The sequence below is a fragment of the Daktulosphaira vitifoliae genome, unplaced genomic scaffold, assembly GCF_025091365.1.
Source record: "Daktulosphaira vitifoliae isolate Bord-2020 unplaced genomic scaffold, ASM2509136v1 Scaffold_1, whole genome shotgun sequence".
Taxonomy (NCBI): domain Eukaryota; kingdom Metazoa; phylum Arthropoda; class Insecta; order Hemiptera; family Phylloxeridae; genus Daktulosphaira; species Daktulosphaira vitifoliae.
Window position 1 is genome coordinate 43355268 of NW_026099572.1, and position 18089 is coordinate 43373356.

At 24.1% G+C, this 18089-nt stretch overlaps 4 protein-coding genes across 8 annotated transcripts in view; 2 read left to right on the forward strand and 2 right to left on the reverse strand.

Moving 5' to 3' along the window:
- LOC126895409 (thioredoxin C-1-like) overlaps positions 1-1073 on the reverse strand; it is a 2246-nt gene extending 1173 nt beyond the window's left edge. The window contains exons 1-2 of the mRNA XM_050667244.1: positions 905-1073; positions 748-841 (exon numbers count right to left, since the gene is read on the reverse strand). Coding sequence (XP_050523201.1) covers positions 748-841; positions 905-971 — 161 coding nt within the window. The 5' untranslated portion in view covers positions 972-1073. The remainder of the gene's footprint in view (positions 1-747; positions 842-904) is intronic.
- Positions 1074-1269: 196 nt separating this feature from the next.
- Positions 1270-3883, forward strand: LOC126895408 (uncharacterized). Of its 2 annotated transcripts, none has more exons than XM_050667243.1 (4): positions 1270-1387; positions 1536-1725; positions 2517-2761; positions 3673-3883. In XM_050667243.1, exons 2-4 carry the CDS (start codon positions 1555-1557, stop codon positions 3719-3721), a joined length of 465 nt encoding a protein of 154 aa, XP_050523200.1. In that variant the 5' UTR covers positions 1270-1387; positions 1536-1554; the 3' UTR covers positions 3722-3883. The 2 variants fall into 2 exon arrangements, with proteins under 2 accessions (XP_050523200.1, XP_050523199.1); XM_050667242.1 differs by having other exon boundaries at positions 1305-1465.
- Positions 3884-4693: 810 nt separating this feature from the next.
- On the forward strand, positions 4694-11150 carry LOC126895398 (tubulin-specific chaperone D). Its single transcript, XM_050667218.1, has 16 exons — positions 4694-4863; positions 5708-6094; positions 6150-6325; positions 6397-6535; positions 6638-6836; positions 6933-7155; positions 7227-7375; positions 7919-8148; positions 8202-8447; positions 8502-8832; positions 8887-9249; positions 9307-9440; positions 9517-9668; positions 9731-9926; positions 9986-10300; positions 10757-11150. Exons 2-16 carry the CDS (start codon positions 5729-5731, stop codon positions 11033-11035), a joined length of 3498 nt encoding a protein of 1165 aa, XP_050523175.1. The 5' UTR covers positions 4694-4863; positions 5708-5728; the 3' UTR covers positions 11036-11150.
- Positions 11151-11212: 62 nt separating this feature from the next.
- LOC126895402 (EF-hand domain-containing protein 1-like) lies at positions 11213-17488 on the reverse strand. 4 transcript variants are annotated; one of them, XM_050667226.1, is made up of 10 exons: positions 17369-17488; positions 17226-17304; positions 14962-15098; positions 14466-14682; positions 13776-14137; positions 13317-13504; positions 13048-13117; positions 12790-12913; positions 12093-12435; positions 11213-12022 (listed from the first exon to the last, which is right to left on the reverse strand). In XM_050667226.1, the coding sequence occupies exons 2-10, from the start codon at positions 17271-17273 to the stop codon at positions 11787-11789; spliced, it is 1725 nt and encodes a 574-aa protein (XP_050523183.1). In that variant the 5' UTR covers positions 17274-17304; positions 17369-17488; the 3' UTR covers positions 11213-11786. The 4 variants fall into 4 exon arrangements, with proteins under 4 accessions (XP_050523183.1, XP_050523185.1, XP_050523186.1 ...); XM_050667228.1 differs by lacking the exon at positions 17369-17488 and having other exon boundaries at positions 14466-14581; positions 17226-17303; XM_050667229.1 differs by lacking the exon at positions 17369-17488 and having other exon boundaries at positions 14466-14581; positions 17133-17248.
- Positions 17489-18089: the final 601 nt, after the last annotated feature.

Here is an 18089-nt window from a genome sequence, read left to right on the forward strand (position 1 = left end):
TAATCGAGATATTAATAAGGAACCAGCAGATCAAGTAGCTTTTGGAATAAAACACCAATTTTTTTAAAATTAAACACTATCTAAAGATTTGCATCGAAGCGTTTATTTTTGATAGTGATTTTAATCACTATCAGATATCATTATACTTGATCCAACTATGCCACGTCACCACTGTGCCGCGACCCCCCTGTGCTGGATTTTTATTGATTAATTTTACTAAAAAAACTTAAATTACAAGAAAATATAGAAGAGCAACAATATATTTTGTTTCAATTTTTCTCTGGTTACGTTTGCTAATTTAGCTACTAATGAAATGTTTTATTAAGATTAATAAGATATTGTGTTGATCCTAATTTTTTAATTAATATATTATTTAATTTGCCAATTACACATTTATGGAAGTGCTCCAAACTTCACTACTTATTTCTATACTCTAGTTATTTAATTTTTTTCATATTTTAATTAATTAAAAAAATTATGTTAGTTTCTATTATATTATTAACTAAAAAAGAAACATCCCTACATTCATAAAAAGGAGTACAGATAATCATACTTTATTCTTGATTATCATGTAAATTATGTTTTACTTAACAAATAGTATACATGAAGGAAATTTGTCTGACACTAATAATTTTATCTGAAATATTAAATATTTTATTATGTTTCATAGAAAAATTTAAGAACAATAAAATATAAATCCAACTTTAAATTAAAAATAATATGTTTAAAACAAAAAAATATACTTACGTTGCGAAAAAATCTACAATAACAGGTTCCTTACTATTAACAACATATTTATTAAAATCATTTTGATCTTGTATTTTAATTATACTTTTTCTAACTGAAAAATAAATATACATCATAAAAAAAAATTAGTTAATATTTAAAATAAAAGTTATTATACCTGGAGTCAAGAATAGTGTTCGTTTGAAAGAAACTAAATAACCTTTTGTTATTTTACTTAAAAACATTTTAAAATTAAAATAATCAAATTATGGTATTTATTTATATATTATATATTTTATTATAATAATAAAAATAAAATAAATTAAATTTAGTAGGTAACAAATTTCTTACATAATAAGTTGTGTGATGATTATTTAATGGGATATTTTTATCAATATTTTTTAAACAAGCCATTCATGACACTGTTATCAATTTTTATAATGTAGGTCACGGTTAAGTGTATACATAGGTAATATATTTTAATAATGTCCGTGAATTTAGCACCCGAAATAAACTGATAAGTAACCATTGATAAGAATTTAGTAACCATATTGGTATATTTTAATATACCGCCAAAATTTAGTTAAAGTTAGATAACAGTATGTGGAAGTTTTAAATAATTAGCGTAAAATAATTGAATAAGAAGGATCTCATCTATACTGTAATAAAATGATGCATATAAGTTTTTTTTTAATGTTTTAAACATTTTATTTAGTTTTAAGAAATCATTCATATTATTGTAATTAAGAATTATACAAAAATATATAACTCGTTAAGTCAATATTGTAATTGTTTATTTTATTTAATAGGACAAATCATTTTAGAAATATGAATTTCAACGACTTACATTGTATGGCAAAAAAAATTGATCTACAGGTTAAAACATTAGAAGCTAAAGTAGCAAATCCTATGGGTATGATTTATTCAAATAATTCTAGCCAAGGCGTGAAAATTTTATCATTGTTAAAAGATATGGTTGGCAATATTGAAGAAAAAAAGGTTAACTTATTAGTTATATTATTTAAATTAATAGATTTAATCTCTCCTAAATCAATATATTTTAAAATTTAGAGTTGTCTTTATTCATTTATGTTCTCTTATTTATTTAGTTTTATAAAAAAATTACATTCCTCTCTTATACTCGCATCTAAAATAGCAAAGAGGTACTGAAGTTTGAAAGTAAATTTTAGGAGTTCATAAGTTCTATTTTAAAATGAACACAAAATATTAAAATAATTATGAATACTTAATCCTTAAGTATTACTTAGACTAAATATAAAACTTCAAGGCTACATGTTAAGCCAGTCACTATTTATAGCTGTTTGAAGTTTTTTCGCTTTAAGACCCATTACAGCATTTTTTAAAGAAAAACTTTCTTAACCATATATATTCCAGGATGACTATATAATTATATATATAGGATGTATATAACTAGAGAAGGAACGATAACACCAAATACTTGACTTATTTCTTGCAAAAAACAGTCTCTGGTTCATGAGCTGAGCCTTAGACCAGAGACAAGAGTATCGAGACTGCTGTTACCTATATAGCCAAACCGTCTTTCTTATTATTGTTATTTAACTAAATTAAATGTCTTCTCAAAAAACTGTTTTTTATGCTAATGAGAACATATAAAATTTACACAGCCCAGAGCAATAAAATCAAACCTTGCTTCTCATATACAAAAGCATGATGTGTTACTGACTAAATTAGATAGACCCCCTAGCCAATATCATACAGTTAAGTAGATTTAATTTTCATTTATATCTAACTTGTTTTTTATTATTCAGAAAATAATTGAATCTACCATTTATGAACAAAATAATGCCTGGAGTGAAATGATAGAAGATTACAATTTCATAGCAAAGTATAAGTCAGATATAAATGATAAATTAGATGAGTTAGAAAACACTTGGTCAAATCAATATCCGTGTTATAAACCATTTATTCCTACGAATACAGTAGACACTATAGAAATAGATACAGAATTTCAAGAATTACATTTACAAGAAGAAGAAAAACAGTTGGCTGATCAGTATCCTTTTTATCAAAACCTTTTATTTAATATTTTTTGTAAAATGTTCACCATCCAAGTCATTTGATTTACTTTCATTAAGGTGGATGAATAACAAAAATTATCAATACTATTATACCTGGGTGGAAGGAGTGGCATGAAAGAGAATTGAAAAATGATAAAAATAACATAATTCACATCTCACCTTCAATATAAATTTTAATATGTTAATAACTTCTGAAATACTAATTTAAAAGTTTTATTATCAACCAGTCATTTTCTTAATTACATAATTTTCTATATTTTAAGCTAGTTAAATATGTATGTTGCTACTAAAAAAAAAGTTAATACCCGTTAAAGACACATGGCATGAATATAAAAAGTATTTTATAATAAACATTTATATAAATAATAAAAGCCAAAAATCACAAAATAATTATTGTTTTAAAAGAAATTGAGTGGCTAGTGTTCATTAAAGAATCGCTCTGTATGTTTTATAAATAATGCCATGGTTAATACATAATCATTAATATGGGTTAGAATGAAAATTTTCTATTTTTATTTGGTTATAATAATGTAATGATATTTATATAAAAATTATTGTGCTAAATAAAATTCTATTTATAGCAGACAATACCTTTGACCTGTGAAAGGATTATCTAACTAAATTCATATTGTTTATAAATAAGTATACTTATCATGTCCATGTCAATCATAGGTAACATTGCAATAATAGTTATCATATCTCTGCTTTATAATTGGGTGAAATATCACCTTCACTTCTCACTTTAAATTTCAATAAGACATATATGCAAGATAGTAAAAATATATATTACATTATAAAATGTATTATGTTTTTATTATATACTGTTTAATGCATTTTAAGTAAATTAATAATTTTTCAAAAAATATTCCTTAATATTTTTTAACAGATCATTAAATGACAATAGTTTGTGCAACATTACTTTATCTCAATATTAAATTTAATGAAATTTGTTTATATCATTGGTGATCTTTTTTTATTATTTATTTTTATTGGAGAATTTAATTTTTTTGTATAAATTATTAAATTAATTAATTTTTTTATTATTAAAATTATTTTGTATGAATATTGATAATATAGAATATAAATAATATTAAAAATATTGTATAATTTATGTCATTTTATTCAAGAAATAAATTGCAAAAGCTATAGCATTGTTGATAGTTTAATAATGTAAATAGTTTGTCTTTACATAACTTTAGTGGATTGTTATGATAAATATAAAACTGTTTGCTAGTTTAATTTTTTATTAAAAATAAGACACTTTATACAATAAAGTGTCTTATCAATAACATTTATTTAGGTTCGTCTTGGTGAATTATTAATATTTTAACTGAAAAAATAAAAAAAAAGTTGATCTAAATTTATATTTTAAAAAGAACCAAATGATTCTTTTAATAGAATGTTTAAAAATTATAAAACTGAATAGTAGATTATTTAGTACAAAATAAGTGTCATTCAAAAGTAATTTTAAATAATATATTCTGAATTGCCTTGAAATTTTACTCATGCGATTTTAGATACAGAAGTCAATTGCAAAGCAATTGACTAAAAATGAAAAAATATACAATTTTATGCAAAAGAACTACAAACTTTTACTTGTATTAATAGATAAGAACATCAAAAATTCAGTAAAACAATGTTTTGGTGAATTTTTTCAAATTTAAAGACTATTCTACCTTCATTAAGTAACTAAAATAAAAGGAGGAAAGATATTAAAATATATTATTGAGGTTATCTAAATTACAATATTAATCTATTCAATGTATTAATTTTAAATATATTCGTTAATAACTTGTAAGTATTAAAAAGTTGACAAGTATATAATTTAAATTTAACAAATTATTAAATTTTTTTGATACCTTATGATAAGAGTCTTATCATTTCTCAGTAACGGTAAATTGTTAAGATATGTTGGAAAATAATTTAATTTATTAATTTTTCATTATTGAAAAGAATTTGTTAAATTGGTTGGTTTTTTTTAATTCTTTGAAGTCAATGTGTTTTGTAAATAATCATTAAAATGTTATTCTGTAGATTATGTGAAACTTGAAGAATTATCATTTGTTTACTATAAAAAGTAAAAATTATATATTATTATTATAATTATTATTATTATATATCATTTTTTATGAATAATTAGATATATATATAAGACATAAGATCACTTTTTACAAATTTCAACATGCAAATATAAAATATATAATTGTTATAAATTATTTTCTGATAATAGTACTATGTTAAAAAAAATATTTGGTTATTAATAATAAGATAAATGAATATTTTTAATTCATGTAAATTAATTTTTAATATTTTGGCTTACACGTAATTAAAATATATCATTATTTAAGTTCTATCTCACAAAATATGAAAAATGTTGTTGTAGAATTTTATATATTGATAAAAATTTATTCATATTTTATTTATTTATAATGTAATATACAGAAAGTTAACTGGCCCTCATTGAAAAATACTTGTATGGAAGTCCATGGTTATCTATATAATAAATGTTTTGTATAAAAAACTTAGAAAATTCAAAATTTAGTATTTGAAAGTAATTTAAAAATATTAATTGTAAAACTTTAAATTGTTACATGTTTATTTTTTATTAAATGATATTAACTTAAATAATATTTTTACTGACAAAATAATTTGTTTGACAGAAGAGAATATGTATTAATAATATATCTTATGAAATATTAGTTATAATATAATCAAATTTTATAATATATATATAAATAATATATATTGGGCCATGGGAGAACTTAACTAAATGACTATGATAGCATAGAAAGCCTATTATTTTATTACATAGTTTATACATTTATTTTTTCCTGACTGTTAATATAGCTTGTCTCAATAAAAATATGTGTTATTCAAAATAAGTAAATCTTAAACATTCATTTTTTTATTTATTGTTTTAGACTTTTAATTAGTTTTTAAAAATGGTGATGCCATGTGACTTATCTGATTCATTGGAGGATACTAGTGAAGGAATTGGATTAAGTTGCTGTTTAGTATTTTTTACTGAATGGAAACATGTCCTTGATCTTATTGATCAACTTCCAGAAATTTACTCTAATGATAGTCAAAGTGAAAAAAGTTATGAACAACTGAAATACATTTTAACTCAATACATAGAACAACCTCACTTAATTGATCCATATTTATGTGAAATACTTGATAAATTGTTATCTATTGTAAGAGATGAAACACAACCAACATTACTTAAACAGAAAGCATTTCGATATCTCTTTTTAGTTGTTAGTGTTAGAGGCTACAAAGTTGTTTTGCGAAATTTGCCTCATGAAGTAAGTGTGGTTGTTATTTTTTCTAAATTTAATTTATTTATTTTTTGTATCTAAGGTGTCCGACTTGGAAAAAGTATTAAAAATGTTGGAGGAGCAAGATGAAGCCGATCATAATTCATGGGAAACTCGTTATTGTCTGTTGTTATGGCTCTCAATTATTGTAATTATACCTTTTGACATGAGAAAGTTAGATGGAACAATTCTAGCAGATGATTCATCTATTTTACAAAGGTTTATTTTACTGAATTATGTAACAATTTTAATAATATTTTATTAATTAATATGATTTTATTTTTATTAAGACTAGTAAGAATTGTAATGAAATATTTATGTTCTGGAGATGCTTGTAGAGATACTGCTACAGTTCTAGCTACACGATTATTCATAAGATCTGATGTTAAAGAAATTCATTTGCCAAATTTTTTGAAATGGGCTAAACAGGTAAAAATAAACGTATAATTTAAATAATAGTTCTAATTTTTTTTATAATATACAGAAATTTGGATAAAATATTAGTAATTTAAAATGTTTTACTTCTTTTAGAAAATATTAGATATTAATGCCACCCGTTGGGAAAGGCTTGGTGCAATGAGTACTATTGCTGCTATTTTTAAAGCTGCTAAGCGAGAAGATATTCAACATTTTGTTGAGGAAATTTTTGATTGTCTAACAAGATCAAAATGTAAGTCTGATTCATTAAGATTGACTCGAAAATATTATATGAAAATTGTTCAAAGAGCAGGTTAGAATATAAAATAACTTATTTCTTTAAAATATATTTTTTCAGCTAAAATTATTTAATTCACAATCATAATTCTTTATGCTTGAATTTTCAAAGGATTAACATTATTAAAAATCAGAGTTGCTGCTTGGCGTTATAATAGAGGAACTAGATCTCTTGAACAAAATTTGTTAAAAACTGAATCACAAAAATTAGATATTAGTGAAGAACGAACAGTCAATGATGATTATGAAGATGATGATGATGATATTCCATTAATCTTAGAAGATATAATTCAAGAATTAATTGAAGGATTGAAAGATACTGATATTATTGTTAGGTATTGAAATAATATGAAATTAATTTTAAAGACATTTATTTTTTTTAAATGTAAGTTCTACTTTAAATCAGGTACTCTGCAGCTAAAGGAATTGGTCGTATTACTAGCCGTCTTTCTAAAACATATGGAAATGAAGTTGTCAATGCTGTATTAAGCATGTTAAGCCCAGATGAAAATGACAATGCTTGGCATGGTGGTTGTTTAGCTCTTGCTGAATTAGGTAAAAGAACAATTGTTAAACTTACCAATTATTTTCCTGAGAATTTGTAATGATTAAAATAAATTTTGTAATATTATAAGTTATAAGTTAGTAATTAGTTTTTAAGATGGGCTATATGTTCATTATAAATTTGAATTATATTGGAAACATGATGTATGTCTGATGTATTTTTTTTTCTCTATTAATAACTACTATCTTTTTTGACTTTTAAATGTATATTATTCTATTATCTATGTGTACTCTACTTCTTTGGGATATTTTAATAATCTAAACTAACCCTTCTTATTACATCTATTGTCACACAATTATTTTTCTATAATATTAACATGGTTACCGTGTTTCATTCAACCTCTTATTACGTTATCAACTTATATGAAAATGTAATGGAATGAGTCATACATGCACATTTGTAAGGTTTGTATTTACAACGCTTCAGTTAAGAGTTTTTTTATCCCATACTGTGCTTCTTTTATCACATGATTCCCAGTACACTTTGACAGGCACTATATCAATGTAAATCATTGAAGTCAATTTATATTTCAGGTCGTCGAGGTTTATTATTAAAAGAAAACTTACATTTAGTTGTGCCTGTTGTTTTAAAAGCTCTAGTTTACGATGAACCAAAAGGCTATACATCAGTTGGATCACATATTCGTGATGCAGCATGTTATGTATGCTGGTCATTTGCACGAGCTTTTAGTTCTCATGATATTCAACCGTATGTTGAAGAAATAGCTGGAGCTTTATTAGCAGTATCCTGCTTTGACAGAGAAGTAAAAATTAAAAAGTTTTTAAATAATGAGTAATTATTTGTTGAATATTTTAGTTAACATGTCGTAGAGCAGCTTCAGCAGCTTTTCAAGAAAATGTTGGCCGTCAAGGTACATTTCCTCATGGAATTGATATTGTTACTACAGCTGATTATTTTTCAGTTGGTATGAGAAATCATGCTTACTTGGAAATAAGTGTATTCGTAGCACAATATAAGGAATATGATACTCTTCTAATAAAACACTTGTTAGAAAAAAAAGTTGTTCATTGGGATACATCAATTCGTGAATTAAGTGCTAAAGTAGTAAAATATTCCTTTTAAATTGTTTTTTATTGTAATAAATTTTTTTTTTAGGCACTTGGAAAATTAGTAGCTTTAAATACTGAAAAATCTAAAGATTATGTTTTTATGGAATTATTTAAATTAACTGAAACATCTAATATAAATAAACGCCATGGAAGTGTAATGGCTGTTGGAGAAGTACTACATGGAATTTCCAATACTTATGATCCAAATATTAATTTAGAAAAAAATTTACTTAATAAAATTATTAATCTCGTTCTTAATTTGAAAAATCATGGGAAATTAAAGGGCATAAGTAGTGAATTAGTAAAAATGGCATGTTGTCATTTAATCAAACTCATTTCAACTAGTAAACTAATTGTTACTGACAATCAAATTTTAAGTATGAGTGAATCTTTTTTTATCATATTTTAAATTATAAGGTTTTTTTTATTAGATGAGTGGAGAGTTTTGTTAGAGGAATGCATTACTAATGAAATGTTAGATTTACGAAATAAGGCTGTGGAAGCTATTGGTGTTCTGTTTGATAATTATTTTGATCCGACTTCACCAGAAACAGATATCATAGTAAATACATATGTAAAAAAATTATCTTCAAACCATATGATGGACCGAATTGGATATAGTTTAGCTTTAGGGTCTCTTCCATCTTCTATTCTTAGTAAACAAATATTGGTTATATTAAATGGTCTTATCAATTGCACAAAAATCTCTCGACCGACTATCAAGTGGGCTGAGTCTAGACGAGATGCTATAATTGCTATTACAAAAATTTGGAAAAAATTAATAGCAATACCTTGTATGTAATTTTATTTTAAATAAAATAATTTCAAATCTGTAAATAAATTAATTGTAGGTTATGAAAGTATTTGTGATGAAAATTCAAATTTGATTCTACAATGTTTATTGAGTTGTGCTTTAGAGTATACAATAGACCATAGAGGTGATATTGGAGTTTGGGTTCGAGAATCTGCTATAAGTAGTCTTGAAGTATGTTTTTTAGATCATGCACATTCTGCAAAAAGAATTACAATTTAACTAACAATTTTTATTATGTTTGAAATAGGTAATTGTTTCAAATTTGGCAGATATAAACTCTAAAGTTCTTGATGATAATATTGTAAAAAAAATCATTTGTGTTTTAGCAAGACAAGGGGTAGATAGAATAGATAAAATTAGAGGTTTATCTTGCATGGTTATTACGAATTTATTACACAGGTTTGTGTAAAAGTAGTGATAATAAAAAAAATATTCTTAATTATTCATTTAATTTGTTATAGAAGAAAGAACAAAGTTGTTCCTAATGTGGCCCACAGATCAGAATTAGAAAAAATATTTAGAAAGAAAGAATCGTTTAATTGGTTTACTGAATCAGATTCTTTTTCTGTCATGGTCAAATTTCTCAGTATGCCAGAGTACAAGTACTCTGTATTGGTTGGTCTACTTGTATGTGTAGGTGGTGTTTCTGAAAGTCTTGTATGTATTAAAAAAAAAAAATTTTATTCTATTCTTAATTTATTATTCATTTTTGTTAGGTAAAAGAAGCTTGTCATCATTTTACAGAACACATGAAGTCTGTATCAGAAGTTGAATTTGAAATTTTATGTAATGATATAATAGCGGTATGGAGCGGTAAAATTGCCGAAGTAGATGTAGATGATCGTATTCAGCAATCAGTTTTAATATCTATTGAAAGATTAGCCACAGCTGGAGCTTTTAAGAACCAATTTGAACGTTCTGAATCAGAGTTTGCTGCAAATATTTTGACTCTGATTAAAAAGGAATCTGTATCTACAAAATCATCAACCAAATTAACATCTTGTGTTGAGCTATTGTGTCATTTAATTCAGGTATTTCTTTTAAATAATTTTAAAATTGACACGAATATATTAAAAATGCAGTTATTAAACATTTTTCTAAAAACTCTTGTTTTTTTATCCAACTGGCTTTTTATGAGACATCCTGGAACTACCGTTTGGTATTACCTCAGGTCTTATATCGTCTCCAAACTCACACTGCTGTGCTGTGCTTCAACTTAAACTTAAACAAGAGTTGAATCACATTACGGCATGGCCTTTTCTGTTAGTCAGATCCCAAAGTGGAAACCATTGACTAGGCTACACTACATGTAGGTGGGGGCATGATTTTGTTGAGATTGGCATTAGTAACTCACAAAATATTAGATCAAAATTATTAAAGATGACAGAATATGGTTAAAAATCTTGTATACAAGATAATTACGTAATTAACATTTTCTGATGTTAAACCAATTGCATGGTTATTAAAAAATATGGAATTTTTATCAGGTTCCTGGACAAATTGGATTGCGTGCTACGACTCAACTTTCAATATTTTTGGCTCATCGGTTTGCATGGTTAAGAAAGGTTGTTGCAGCTCGACTCATAGAAGTTTTAATTGTTTACTCAGATAGGTTTGAGGTATCTGAAGATAATATTATTAAGGCTACTGAATTACTTGAAGAGTTTGATTGGCAAGAATCCAATATAGAAAAAGTTAGGACAGAAAGAAATAAAATTTGTAGTCTACTGAATGTACCAGCTCCAAAAATTATTCCAAAAAATTAATATAACAATTGATTATACTATAATTATAAAAATAATAAGTATTTTAAATAAATTTATATTAATAATATTTATTAACTTAATTAACATTTTATAAAATACTAATATTATTTTTGTTAACCAATTTTTTACTTAAATTTTAAAAATAAACAAAAAATTGTCTTTATTGAATTAAAAACTATTTAATTAAATTTAAAGTATAATATTAATTAATTTTTAAAATATTTTCTTAAGATTATAGTAATTTAAACATTATATTTCCTAAAAAGCGTACTGGGGTCAAAATGACTTGGAAAACTATACAATATATGGCCCCTTATTACTAAATATATTTATATGTATGTGTCATAGATGTAGGAAAAGGGTTAGGGAATAAGTTCGATTCTTTAAAATTTAACAAAAATTACTAAAATTAATATTGTAATGATCTAAAAATATTTTTTAGGTTGAGAAAATTAAATAAATCTCCGTAAAATTCAATAGACTAAGTAAAAAAAATCTGATAACTCTAGCTTAAGACTTAAAATATGTTAACTAAAGACCCAAAAAATGTCAACTTATCAATAGCAGGGAACATCAGGCTTTTTTCTATGGATAGTTGGACTGGGATTGACTTAGTTTCAATATTAAGGCTCATGGAGAGTTTTAATATAAACCTATTACGTATAAACACAAATAGCAGTCCACTGGAAAATTTCCCGTCTTCCCTGTGGCTCTGCCTGTCACTGTTTCTAAAATTAATTTTATTATTCAGTTATACATTTAAATTTTCATTTTTAAATTCTTTTCCACATTTTGAAGAAATTTTATTATTTTCAATAGATTCAGTTTCATTTTTTTTGTACAATATTTCTTCTTTTTCCACATATTGTTTAGCACTATTTATGGCTTCTTGAGTAAACATAGATTGATTATTAATCATAAAATTACAAGTCCATAAATCTACGTCTACTATTTGAAATATAAATCCTTTTACATTTATTTCAGCTCCTAATTTGGTTAATAATATAAATTAAATATTAATTTGACAAATTTGAGTTAAAATCTAAATAAAAGTTACCTATAAAAAAATCTTTTAGACCATAGTATTGATCATCATCTACAGTTGTACCAGGCTTTCGAACACGTGTGGCTGACATAAATTTTCCTTTAGTATAACCACTATTTTTCTGTGATATTTCTTGAATTGTCATATTATTGTTCCCAAGACAAAATGTCATTATGAATTCTCGATAATTATCATCTTTGTAGACTGATAATAATTTGAGCTTGAATCTTAATTTTTTATTGTAATTGGATGTATAAGTTAAAAAATTGATAGTTTTTGGAGGTTTTGGTATTAGTGATAAACAGTTCTGTTTTGTATCATCAGGGTCACCAATACCCGTATAAGGTGGAATGATCTAAAGTAAAAAGTTACATTATTATCCCATTAGTGACTTATTTGAACTTTACAAAAGGATCATTATTTAATTTCAAACTTTTTCATGTCCACCTTCTTGACAAGGAGAGACTTATAATATTTTTATCAAGAGTGGAATTTTTTTCAAAAAAAAATTAGGGATGTTGAATATTTAATAACTAAAAGATTAAGGGCATATTCCAGAGAAAAGGATAGAGGTCAACATAAGTAATATAATAATAAAGTAGTATAAAAAACTATGTCCTTTTGAAACTTAATAACTATCTGCATACATTTTTAAATATATTTTTCGAAAAGAAAAATAATAAATAACTACCATTGAAAATATGTTTACCATTTTTGGTGTAATAAAATATTGGGTTACAGGTTTTTCTACTTGAATAGAATTTGGTTGAATGATTTCAAATGTGTTTTTATAATAATTTCGAGTAAATGTGTCACAGTCATACAATAAAAATCTAAAAAAAAAAAATGAAAATACTAAAATCATTTCTATATATATTTGTCTTAGACATGATATTTTGTAAGTTTGATGTCAATATTTTCGGCAAATGTAAAATACAAAAAATTTATCTAATAAAAAATATAATACCTTCTTCCCATAACTAAAATATAGTTTCCAATAATAAAATCTTTCGGCTGATAATAATCTTCTAAGTTGGCTGAAAATAAAAAAAGTCTTAATGAAAATCAATTTTCTGTTAAAAAATTATTATTTGTTGGTTAAATTATCATCAATAAAATAATTAAACGGGAAATCTTAAATCAATAAGTAAGTTTTTCCTTTAATTAGATATAAATAAAAGAACGCTTTAATAATGCTTTCTCAATACATATTTTAAACATTAAGTAGCAACTTACGAATTGTTGCTTTCCAATTTTTTTTTAACTTTGTTTTATTCAAAAACAATGGAAACAGATCTCTATTACATTTGTTTTTTTCATTGAATTCGTAGATTTTTACTGAGTCACTTGCTAGGTAATACATTAAAATAAAAAATTTTCTCTCGCTTGGATTAATTTTATCTTCATTCCACATCGCATAAAATCTTTATCAAAATCACTTTTATTAGTAAATACTCCATACAAAATTAATTAATAATATATAATTTTATACCAATTAAATACTAACTGAATTACCACCAAGTATTGTAATAAAACTAAAATTAAATAACACAAATCACTACTGTGCTTTTACTTATAAAACAGCTTTTTTTTTTATATAAAATTAACACGGGCAAGCATCTGATAGTCTTACCATGTCTAACTATCTCATTACTATCTAACTACTACCTTTTCAAAATTATAGGTTTAACATACCTCAATATTTTGCCGTCGTATTTCAAGAATTGTTTGAATTTTTCTGGAACGATTGATTCATTAAGATTTGATATATTAGTTAACATAGTGCTATTTTTTGATTTAATTTCTTGTTGCATCTGTTCACATCTTGTAGTGATGTAAGGATCTTCTAGTAGAGGTTCATCAGGAGCTACTATGACACCTTGTCTAGTTAAAAATTCTCTTGTGTACTTATTGCAACTACATAACTTATATATAACACCATAAAATGTCACCTTAACCCCATTGTTTAAGTCTGACCAATGCCACATTTTTTCTTTTTTATTTAAATTTGGTATTGGACCACGTTTTAATAGACACCCTTGAGAATAACCAATATTCTGTCCAAAAAAATCCATTGATCAATTAATACATCAATAAAATTATTTTTTGTCAGAAATTTAAATATGTTAAACACTCAATATCAACAAAAATAATTATAATTATTTAGGCATTTATTGAAAGTTTTGTTGTTAAATCACTTACCCTAAAATTTCCTCAATAGATAATTTAAAATTAAGTTTTATAAAACATTTATTTAATTCATATTCTCAATAAAATGAAAAATATATAAAATAAAAAACTTCTTTCTAAAGATATTGACAATATTACTGTTTCAACTAAAAATATTTATAGTTATATTAAAAATAAACATTAGAAATACTTAACCTCTACTATAGGTTCAACAACAGAAATAGTGTCATCCACTAGAAAATATATAACTTTTACATGGCGTACTCTGTAAGAGTCAATAGATGAATCCGGTGTAAATTGTATTGTATAACCTGCAAAAGTCAGATATTTACCATCATACAAAACAAAATGTGGTTGAAAAACAGATTTTGAATGTTCTTTCGATTTGCCGTATAATAATGTAGAATCATAGCTATACAATTTATAGTAGAAAATTAATACCACAGTTTAGATATTTGGTTAATTAAGTAGCCACCCGAAAATGAAAAGATTCTTACGCAAAATAGACGACTTTTCAGTAAACCTTTTTAAAATTAAAATTATTAATTTAACTTAACATTAATTAGTGTAACAACTTAATCAATGGCTTAAAAGATATGCAATTAATTTTTGATGCATTTTTTAAAAAATAAATAAATTGCGTTAGAGCCTTTTCATTTTATGGCGACAAAATTGACAAAAATTGTTATACCTTCTGAATTGTTGTGGTTTTGCGTGTAAAATAGAATCCACATCTAAAGTAGATTTACCAATACCAACACATTTTTCTTTAGGAATTGCGTAACCATTTTTCCAATGAAATTGGGCACTTAAATGATAATCTCTTTTCTTTTAACAGAAAAATTAAAAATTGTATTATTAAAGATCAGTAATGACCTTAAGATAAATTGAGTGATGATATAAAATATTTTTTTTCGTAGAAATTTCAATTATGTTTTCTACAAGACCCTTTATTAATTGTAAAACTTTTTTAATGTCAAGTACAGTAGCATAATTAAGGTTTCTCATTTTTAGGGGGAGAAGATGTCATTAACATAGACAAATATTTACTATTCGTCTCAAATGAAAAAGTTGTATCTTAATGACGTAATTATTTTTGTTGTAATGATATCTACATAGTAGATAAATAAGGATTCTAAGTATACTACGTTGGGAGCCTCTCGTCTATACCTAAAATTAACTAGTGTATTATTCATCTATTAATGTAAAAAAAGCATTGATCAACAAAATTAAACTTATTTTTAATATCAGAGATAACATTATACTTTTCTAAATCAATTTTTAACACTGTTTTTAAATCTGCAATTCGATTTTCTTATCGCCATTAGTTTTTAAGATAACGACTCTTTAGAAAATAAAAGTAATTGCACATAAAATAAATAATTAAAAATTTATTTATTTTTTCAAATTAGTGTTAATATATTAAAAAGTACGAAATTTCGATTCAAAATATCTCGTTTAATCAATTTTTAGTTCTTTAAAGTTATTTCTACTAAAATTTGAACTTTTTATAATGATTTATTTTTTATTCTCTCAAACTTACAAGTTTGAAATTAGCGTGATTATATTGAAAATTTTATAAGGACTATATAAGTGTTAATAATTAAATTGTTACGTAGTCAGAAACTTTTATAATTTATGTGTAGTTTAAATACGAGTAGTTTATGTAACATAAACTTATTTAAACAATTAAATTTAAATAAATTTAGTAAATTTACCAATAGACAAACTAAAAATGTATTAATATAGCTATATAGATTTACTGATATGTATTAAGATTTCATACTAACCTGTTTTTTCGATGATTCATTACAACATTAATAAAAAAAAATACTGACTTTTACAAAATGTTGATCTTTTCACAAAAAAATTCACTGTTAGATAAACTGTATAACTACACATAAATTATACAGTTTTCTGACTTCACATCAAGTTAAATATTAACACTTTCCAATTCTCATAAAATTTGATATAAAATCATGCTAATTTCATGCTTATAAGTTTGAAAGAGTAAAAAAAAGAATTATCGTAAAAAGTTCAAATTTTAGTAAAAATTAACTTGAAATAAATAAAAAATAGGTTGAACAAGATATTTTGGTTGGACATTTCGTACTTTTTAACAAATTAATACTAATTTGAAAAAATAAATACATTTTTAATTGTTTTTTTAAATTAATTTTATTATGTATACTACCCTTTTTTTTCGTTAAATAATTCATTTTTTTCCATAATCCATTGTAAGTATCAGGTTTATTGTAAAAAAAAAATAATTTTAAAGGTTGATTTTAGGGGTAACTTTCTAAAAAGGTAATGGAACCTATTATTATACTTTTACTATCAATAACCAGTATAAATGATACTAGTCATTGATCTATCAAATTTTTTCCTTGGAATATATTTTTCTTTACTATAAACTTAAATTTTACAACAGTTTTCAATGATACTATATACATCAGGAACGACTTTTGCCATACATATTGTACACAATATACGTATAGTATTATAATATATTTAAGGATTAGTATTGTCTAATATCCTTCTAAAAGAAAATTTGGCTACAAAATTTAACACAAAAATTAAGGCCGCTCTTGCAATATATTTTCATGAAAAAAATATTATTTAATGGAATAATGAGGGAAGTATACTTAAAAAATTACACTGTAGTTTATCTCAGATGAAAGTTCCTTGTTGACCACTGTAAATATAGTTTTTAAGTCTCCTCTAAAAAATACTTTATAGTAATTATTTTTTTTACAATATATTTAATATTTATTTTAGGTCATTAAAATTAATAAAACTGAATTTTAGATACTTCATTAAAAATATAATTATCTAACCAAAATATTGGAGTAGGATTCTTACCAAAAACATATTGTACATCGTAACATTTTAATAAATTTAAAAAACTAGTTCAGTATACATTTGATAAGTAAAAAATTAATTTAATACACTTACAGTATTATCATAAAATCGAAATCCGGGTATAAAAGGTAAGCCATCCATTTTTATGATTAGATGATCATCTAATGAAGAACTGAAAAACACTTACAGGACTTATTTTTGTATCCAATAGTTACATTAAATCAATACTTACATACCTAATACTGGTTACTAATATAGTACGCTTTTGCGCATATTATTTTGTAAGTAATTTACAAACTGAATATAAAATACTTATTATCAGAAGTCGAAGTGGGGATCTTCACCGTTCGACCTCTTCTGAATTCCAAATTTTGGAGCTACCCTTAGATTATCAATAGGGTAAAATATACAGGTATCTAAAAGACATTACCTAGATTTTAATAAGTGTATTTATTTAGTTACACAAGTTGAATTTTTCTTTCTAAAATTTTTATGTCAACAATTTTATTAAAACTCGAATTATACCTTCAAATTCGTATAAGATCAATACTTTAAATAAGAGATTTTTAAAATTTGTTTACAATATAGGGTTATTGGCATCCTTTTTAAATTTGAAGTCTTTTTTAATTTTTATTTTTAAGTTGATCATTGTGTTAATTATACATTGTATTAATTTTTTTACTAATATAATGTATTTATACTAAAGTTTTCTATTTTATCTGTCTTATATATTGTAGGATTTATTGCATGTTTCTAGTATAACTTTATTGAAATCAATCATTAAAGCTTTTACGTACAAATAATTTACTTGATTGTAGTCATCAATATAAATTTTTTTAGGTGCAAGTTATGGAGTCATAATTAAAAAATTAACATCTATGCTAAAATTTTCTTATATTTTCTGTTACATAATTCCAATTTTCTTTTATTAATTCTATTTTTTTTCATTTTGTCATT

Coding starts and splice junctions, on each gene's coding strand:
- LOC126895398 (XM_050667218.1), top strand. CDS start 5,729: ATGGTGATGCCATGTGACTTATCTGATTCATTGGAGGATACTAGTGAA. Junction 8,448..8,501: donor TTCGTGAATTAAGTGCTAAA/GTAGTAAAATAT, acceptor TTTTTTTTTTAG/GCACTTGGAAAATTAGTAGC. Junction 8,833..8,886: donor TACTGACAATCAAATTTTAA/GTATGAGTGAAT, acceptor TTTTTTTATTAG/ATGAGTGGAGAGTTTTGTTA.
- LOC126895408 (XM_050667243.1), top strand. CDS start 1,555: ATGAATTTCAACGACTTACATTGTATGGCAAAAAAAATTGATCTACAG. Junction 1,726..2,516: donor GCAATATTGAAGAAAAAAAG/GTTAACTTATTA, acceptor TTTATTATTCAG/AAAATAATTGAATCTACCAT. Junction 2,762..3,672: donor GAAAAACAGTTGGCTGATCA/GTATCCTTTTTA, acceptor ATTTTTTAACAG/ATCATTAAATGACAATAGTT.
- LOC126895402 (XM_050667226.1), bottom strand. CDS start 17,273: ATGGATGGCTTACCTTTTATACCCGGATTTCGATTTTATGATAATACT. Junction 14,683..14,961: donor AAACCACAACAATTCAGAAG/GTATAACAATTT, acceptor TAAATTGTATAG/CTATGATTCTACATTATTAT. Junction 12,914..13,047: donor ATTTTAGTTATGGGAAGAAG/GTATTATATTTT, acceptor TTTTTTTTTTAG/ATTTTTATTGTATGACTGTG.